Below are 8,253 nucleotides of genomic sequence, written 5' to 3'. Positions count from 1 at the left end.
CATGAGAAATAGTACTCTTGACTCTTTCTCTCCTTTCTCCTCCAAATACATCGCACCAAATACGATATCTATCCATTTTCCATAAGTCTTCTTCAATCGTATGAGAAAATAACTATAGATCTTAATTAATAGCATGCAAAAAGAAAAAGAACATGCATACCTTCAATTGTGAAATAGATGTGCTTTACAAAAGTTTCATAAAGAGTAAAATTCTTTTAATAAGAGAAATTGTTCCAGCAAAATAGTACATGATCCAGGAGTCTTATAATCATACGCCGTCTTCTTCAATCCGTATATGATAATAAGAATTAGTACTCCATATGAGATAGAAGACTAGAGTAGTTGGCTAATTCTTTGACTTTCAAGCGTGAGGACAGAGGTCGAATCTCGCCAAGCTTATTCTAAGAGGAATTTCCCTTAAATCCATCCTTCTAAAATGGACCTTCTCCTTACCCAAAAAAAAAAAAAGAATTAGTACTCTATATTAGATTCCTATAAGAGTGGTTACTGTATTTTTCATTAACAGGACATCATGTTGAATAATATAAATGTTAATTAACCACATTGTATAGGCAAGTGATGTCGATATGTCCGAGTGGTTAAGGAGACAGACTTGAAATCTGTTGGGCTTCGCCCGCGCAGGTTCGAACCCTGCTGTCGACGTTATTTTTTTTTTTTTTTTCCTTTTAAAATTAAACTTTAGTTTAAGATTCTTATTTAAACCCAGTACATATTAACTAATTGTGTTAGAAGTTGGCACCTTTTAATATCCAAAAAAGTAGGAAACATGATTCCAAAGGATGGTTCGTGCTGTCGGTGTACCCATGTGAGTCCAACAATCCAAATAATAAAGAAGTAAAAGTCCCACATCGACCATTTGGAGAAAAAACTGCAGGTTTATAGTCCATAATCAGTACAATACTGAGCACGACCTTACTTGAACAGGATCTGTTCTACAGGATCGTACCTCTGTATCCTTGAGTTCTAAGGAGACAGAAAACCAAGTCTGGTGGATGAACTATGACCGAGTGGTCAGAGCGTGATTAACAGCTACCTTTGGTTCTCGGACCACTGGTGCCGTAGATGATCGTTCCCCAGCTCCTCTGTGAACTTGGGATGATCACACGGTTGTCTGACAGACTCCCTTCTTTTTTGTTTCATTGAAAATTAGCAGTTGATAAGCATGACTTCGACTTACTGAGCTAAGCTTCTTGAACTTATAATTTGCCTGAGTTATAGTCTTGAAGATTCAATTCATATGAATTTTTATTAGGAGTATCTACTATTGTATAATTTGTATTAGTGAGAAATTTTAAGTCCCACATCGGTCACTTATATATGTCATAGGCTCGTAGCATATTATGGTATATATGCACTTGCAAAGTTGCAAGGCATACATTTTAGTTCAACCTGCTGATCTGTTCTATAGGCGAGTTCAATTCTCCCAAGTGCTCGTATACAGGTAGCAGACTAGCAATCAGGTTACCACAACTATCGAAAAATTTGTCTACAAATTAGGGACAAAATAAAAAATCCGTCTCTAAATTAGAGACGAAATTGAAATCCGTCTCTATTTGATGTCATTTTAGCAACAAATAATTTTATACATTACAACAAAAAGTAGCTTACGTATAAATTAACAACAATATGTAACACAACTCGTTTCCAATGGCAACAAACAAAATAATGCGTTATCAATTAGCAACAATAATTTAGAAGACTTGTTTCTAATGGAAACAATTCAAAAATTCATTGTATTTGTTTGTTTCTAAATCAATACAAATAAAATATTTGTTGTCATAGTTTGTTACTATTTGGCAACAAGAGAAAAATATGATGTCGTCTGTAACAACTAGTAAGACAATTTGTTTTAAAAAGCAACAAATCAAAAATATGTAGCCATTGTTTATTAAAAGCTAAAGCATAAAATGTCGCTTTTAATTAGACAATAAAAAAATTTAGATTCGTTGCTATTTAGCAACACTTTAAAAATCTGTTGCCAAACTTAGTTGCTAAAAAGCTTTTATTTTTGTAGTGATACAGTCTTAGAAGGCAACGACTTCTAAGTTTGCTTTTAGAAACAACTATCTCTAAACCCTAGCCATTTTATATTGTACTTATAAGCTGGTAGTCATTAGTCACTTGATGCAACTATACAAGAATATTACAACAAATAATTATTCAAAGTTTTGTAAGTCCAAAATTTGTGAATGATGCGTGGGATCAATTCGTTTTTGACCAGTTGGAACATTTGAAAAATCACCTTTGTGCCCCATTGGACGGGTTACGGGTATAGTATAGCCAATCAGCAAAGAATTTGGTGTCCTAGTTCTTAACTAGTCAGGGAATCATCAAAATTAGTTTAGCCAGTGGACTTCAAAAAGTTTTCCACCTTATTTTTAACTATACATTATCCTACTTTGTATAGTAATAATACAATGCATTAATACAAGTATTTAACAAAAACATATATTATACTTTGTAATTTAATATTCATGTTTACATCCATATAAAAATGTGCTTAATCTTAATGCTCAACTTGCAACTTTATTTGTAATGTACCTTTATAGGATGTTTCTTTGCCTAATAGCCTTATATTCTTGGCTCTTGATATACACCAACAACATTATATATTTATATTGATTCTATTAACTCATGCAATTTTATGTAGATTTTATTAATTTTTGACACGAAGCTCAACCCTAACTCCCGAGTTTATAATAATCTATTTTTCGGCCCAATTTCTAGCACAACCCTTGATCAGCTCTATTACTTTATGTAAATTGACTTAAAAAAAATTATTCCAAGTTCCTACCATTTGATTTGTGGATTATGCCCATCAAAATTTACGCACAAAATAAAGAGAAAAGTATTTCTTACCAACCAAAGTGGGTCCTCAATCCTAAATTTTGTTCATTTAATTTGTATAGCCACCATTGACCCTAAATACATACTAATAGAAAAATCTAAAGTAGGAAAAAGAGAAGAAGGATCAATTGTTCTATTAATATGACCAAATTGTCAATTCTTCTATTATCTTTCCACTTATAAAAAGTATACTCTCTTTCACTATCCTTTCATTATTCTCATGTCAACTTTCTTTTCACTTTTTTTCCACCATCAAATCTAACAAGAAAAATCATAACACCCATCAAAATTTTATTTCTTAATTCCATAATTTATTTTATATATCACATACTATATAATATACACCAATTAATACATAATATATCACACTTCTACAAATTTACAATAACATACATATAAAGTTACAAGAATAATATGAAAATTAGTTAAGACATGAAAATAAGAAGTGGAATATGGTGTAAAATGGTGTTTTCTATCATCTCTCTTCTGGGGTTGGCTTGCATCTTGTACTTCATCTTAAACCGTTCAGTTGAATCACCAATCAAGCATCAGACGGTGGATGTTTACTTTAATTCGACGGCCGAGATTGCTCGGACCGATGATGATTATATCTGCGCCACACTGGATTGGTGGCCTTCTGATAAATGTGACTATGATTCTTGTAGTTGGGGTGAAACCTCTCTTCTCAATCTGGTATTCTTTTTTACCTTTTTTTCTTCATCTAGTTTCATTGCTATGATTACGTTGTGGTGAATGAATACATGAAGTATAGTGTTTTTGTATACTTCTATTCTCTTTATATATACAAGTTTAGCATTCATGTATTCATAACCCGATACTGAACTTAGCTGGGTTATAATACTCTCTTCGTTTTCAAATAAAAGTCTCATTTGCCTTTTGCATACATGCTTGAGGCATAAACACTTTTAATGACTCGACAAAAGTTTTTCATAACAAGATGCTTTTGAATGTTAATAAACTTGTATATATGAATAGTACCCAACTTTAGTTAAGCTTTGGTTGATTAACTCATCACCTAGATATGACTGAAATAGAATTCTTCCCTCTAAATCAAAATGCTAAGTTAGAAGAAGAAAGCACTTAAAATCTAGAATAGCTGATAACAGGATCAAAATTGATTAAAGAAAACTTAAAAACAAAAAATTATAGATACAAATAGTATGAACCGAATTTAAAAAGTATGGCTAAAGCGATACATAAGGATGATTGGATGAGAGAATAGTAGACTAGTAGTACAACACTATTTGTCATTTATCAACTTTATTTAAGAATTATTTGTTTCAACAAAATAAGTTTGCACTACTGTATATTATTAGCTTTATTTTCCATTTGAAGTTCACATTGGTTGGTCCATTAAATGAGGCCAACAATACGAACGTGGAAAATGACTTCCATCCATTGAGGAGAAACAAACTAAATTTCGGAAAATTCCCTGTTTCTCATGGTGAGAATTGTTTCTCATGGTGAGAATTGTTTCTCATAATGACATTTTCGTAAATAAATTAACAATTTTTTCATTATTGTGGGCTCCACAGTTGAATAAAGTTGAATAAAATTGTTGGTTTATTTACGAAAATGTCATGTGAGAAACAAAATTTGTTTCTCACCATGAAAAACTGGGGCATCCTCCTAAATTTCTTCCTCACAAACACAAAAGTTTTCAAAGATTATGTCAAAAATACTCATTTGGGAAAAAATTTCCTTTCTTGTTGGGGATGAACAACCCTTTTAAAAAAAATTACTCGTGATGTGCATCCATAAGTACACTTTAACTTAAATAGAACGGTACGTACACCCATATTGGCAAATGAAGGACATAGGCCTCACGTAATCGAAACATACTAACAGGAGCACCATTTTCAGTACTTATTAGGTGGGTAAAATACTTTGCTTTGTTTATGTAAACAATACATAATCATTTCAATAAAAATGGGAAATCATGACCACTTGAGTTTGCTATGTGCTTTGTATATGGCCTACCCTATATGCAATGACTATGATGAAGCACGCTGATTATTACAACTTGTGACAAAAGGAATACGCAATTATATGTTTATATTACTATCAATGATAATCAAATGACTAGCTAGGCAAATTGGATTAAAAACTACAAGTAAATGATTTCAGTTTTCACTTTTTTTCTAATTGCATTTATCTTTTTTTTTTTACAAAAAAAAAAAAGAAAAAGAAGATAAAAAAGAAGATAAATGCATTTATCTTTGAAGAATTTAATTATCTACTCGCTTTCTCATGGGATAAGCCATTCTATAATCTTTCCAATTAGCCTAACAACTTTAGCCCGAGCCCAAATAGGTTAGGTTGATCGAGCGGGGGTGGCCAGGTGGGTCACTGGGTCATGGGCTAAGTCTTTGAGTTATGTTCATGCATGAACAAGCCGGCCGGGTTAGATTTGACAAAATTATAGGCCTACCTATACTAGCCCAACCCAATTACATGGTCCAAATCTAGGCTCAATCCAACTTATTAGCCTACCTTTGAACTGGGCCAAGCCCACCTTTACTAACAGTAGTTGATTAATTCTTAAGCATGGTACCCAAACTTTGGATCAAAGAATGCACACGTATTTCATTTGAGGTTTCACTGATTTCTTCTAATATGTGTCTTTGCTAATTGTAGGATCTGAACGACACAATTTTGTCAAATGCTGTAAAGGGTAAGCTCGGTGCTCTACGCTGTACTAATCTCCAGCATATGGATATATGTAATAATGTTTTCATAAGATTTATGTGATCGTCGTGGTATTGCAGCATTTTCTCCCCTGAAAATCAGAATGGGCGGAACATTACAGGATAGGCTAATCTACCAAACAAACGAGCAACAACCCTGTAACCCATTCATCAAAGACTCCTCTCAATTTCTTGGTTTCTCACAAGGCTGTTTGCCCATGGCGCGATGGGATGACCTTAACAGATTCTTCAAAGAGACGGGGTATGTACTAGTTTATTAACAAATTTCCTTGCCAACAATACATATCTAAACAAATGCATCTTTCGAGCCTTCTACAAAACTTGATCAAAATCCAAGTAAAAATTTCCGATGTCTTAAAAGGTTATGTGGCATTTGTATGACTAGGGCTGTGGTCACTTTCGGGTTGAATGCACTGACAGGAAGAACTATAAACCCAGATGGGTCAACAAAAGGAGCTTGGGATCCCAGCAATGCTGAATCACTTATAAGATACACAGTTAACAAGGGATACAGTATCTATGGATGGGAACTTGGTAAGGTGCTCTAAGTATGAATTGCTCACAAGATTTCAAGCGAATCAAAGTACTCGTTCCAAAATTATAACATATTGTTAATGTTCTGAACTATTGATAGGAAATGAACTCAGTGCAAGGGGAATAGGTGCAAGAGTAACAGCTCACCAGTATGCTTCAGATGTAAAAATTCTGCAAAATCTGATTGAAAAGGTGTATGTAGGCTCTGAGACAAAGCCTCTTATACTTGGCCCTGGAGGATTTTTTGATGCTACATGGTTCGCAGAGTTTATTGGCAAAACAACCAAGTCTCTCCAAGCAATCACCCACCATGTCTATAATCTTGGTGCAGGTAAAGTGGTAAACCACTCATTCTCTCAAAATCATCTGACTCGTAATATTAAGGAAATCAGCACAACCTACCAGAAACAGTCTCCCTATCAGATCAACTGGCAAAGTATTAGTATAACAAATAAGGCATTACAGCTATGCATCTTGACCAGTAGGACTAGCATGAAAATAATAATTGCATACTCTGGAAGAAGGTAGGACTTTATAGGTAATTCGATAGCAAATATAACCTTACCGTGAACCCTTTTTTTTTTTTATTTGCAGGTGACTACAATGGCCTTGTAGGTAATATATTAGATCCATCCCACCTCAACGGGGAAGCAAGAGTATTCAAAAAACTCCAACAGGACATAAGGAATTCAGGGACCTCAGCTGTTTCTTGGGTTGGTGAAGCAGGTGGTGCTTTTAACAGTGGTCGAAATCATGTTACAAATACTTTTGTGATGAGCTTCTGGTAAACATTCCACTCAATTAGCCACTGAAACTCAGCTAAATTTTCGATGAACCTTGGCTTAAGCTTCCAGGCTTTTAATAAACAAAATCAGGTACTTAGATCAGCTTGGACTGGCTGCAACATATAATACCAAAACTTATTGCAGACAAACTTTGATAGGTGGAAATTATGGGCTTCTCGATAGATCTAATTTTGTGCCAAACCCTGATTATTACAGGTACTCTAACAATAAGTTTTATAGCTATAATTGTTATGCAAGCAAAGCATATATTTTAAATTGCAGCAAATTTGTTTTATTACTGACTTGATAATATTTGTAGCGCTCTTCTTTGGCATCGTTTGATGGGAAAACAAGTTCTCTCTACAAGCGTTTCTGGGACGAGTAATTTACGAGCATACACTCATTGCTCGAAGCAATCTGTGAGTACTACCAATTGCCATATCAAGTTTATCTTATTACATATGGATTTGAAAATTTTACACACAATATTTTAGCCACTTCAGTTAAAACAATAAGAAGCATTTCCTAAAACAATAATACTCGTATATCTTCTTGAACAAGGGAAAAAAAACTGTCACCCCTACTTCAAAAAGTATATGCCTAACTAAAGACATCCATAATTGAAACATTTAGCTTGAAATGGAAGGTTTAACTATACATTTTAAACTAGATCAAGTATATCATGCCATTCTTCTTCATTTTAAAGTTTTTTATGAATAAATTACATTGAAACTTTGAAAGGTGAAAATTCAGTAGAGGAAAGACAGGAAGTTGTATTTGACAAGGCTAAACTTGATCTGACATACCGTATTTATCCATTCAGCAAGGGATCACATTGCTCTTAATCAACCTTGATGCTGAGGCGACCCTTAGAGTCAACATATCTACAGAAACAGGCAGCATTTCAGCAGAAAACAGCGGACCATTTGCTAGGAAGTCCAAATTTGGTAAAATGCCAATATTTACTCAGAATATAAGAGAAGAGTACCACCTGACAGCCCCAGAAAGAGACTTGAGCAGCAAAAAAATGCTCCTAAATGGGAGAGTTTTGACTGTTGAATCCTCCGGAGGCATCCCAACACTGAAACCTGCAATTGTACATATAAATGATCCGATAACTATAGCCCCATTTTCCATTGCATTTGTCCATATACCAAGCATTGTTTCAAACGTTTGTAAATAAAAACCGATACAAATCATTATAGATTACAAATACTAGGGAAACACAGCATAAATGTACCAAATTTAAATCAAATATCAAAGTGAAGCTTTATAGTCCTGAAACAGTCTCGTCTCAACTGTATTTGTTACAAATCCAAATCTGACTTCCATGCTGA

At 33.9% G+C, this 8,253-nt stretch overlaps 1 protein-coding gene and 1 non-coding gene across 2 annotated transcripts; both read left to right on the top strand.

Annotated features, from left to right (window-relative positions):
- Positions 1-581: 581 nt before the first annotated feature.
- TRNAS-UGA lies at positions 582-663 on the top strand. The gene has a single exon. It is a non-coding gene; the product is annotated as a tRNA-Ser (tRNA).
- Positions 664-3,074: 2,411 nt separating this feature from the next.
- On the top strand, positions 3,075-8,200 carry LOC110733623 (heparanase-like protein 3). The gene is made up of 9 exons (XM_021913693.1): positions 3,075-3,561; positions 5,527-5,563; positions 5,658-5,838; positions 5,983-6,131; positions 6,232-6,462; positions 6,726-6,915; positions 7,007-7,132; positions 7,236-7,335; positions 7,740-8,200. The coding sequence occupies exons 1-9, from the start codon at positions 3,301-3,303 to the stop codon at positions 8,097-8,099; spliced, it is 1,635 nt and encodes a 544-aa protein (XP_021769385.1). The 5' UTR covers positions 3,075-3,300; the 3' UTR covers positions 8,100-8,200.
- The last annotated feature ends 53 nt before the right edge of the window (positions 8,201-8,253 follow it).

This window comes from Chenopodium quinoa, unplaced genomic scaffold (genome assembly GCF_001683475.1).
Source record: "Chenopodium quinoa cultivar QQ74 unplaced genomic scaffold, ASM168347v1, whole genome shotgun sequence".
Lineage (NCBI taxonomy): Eukaryota > Viridiplantae > Streptophyta > Magnoliopsida > Caryophyllales > Amaranthaceae > Chenopodium > Chenopodium quinoa.
This window is presented reverse-complemented; position numbering and strand designations above follow the sequence as displayed.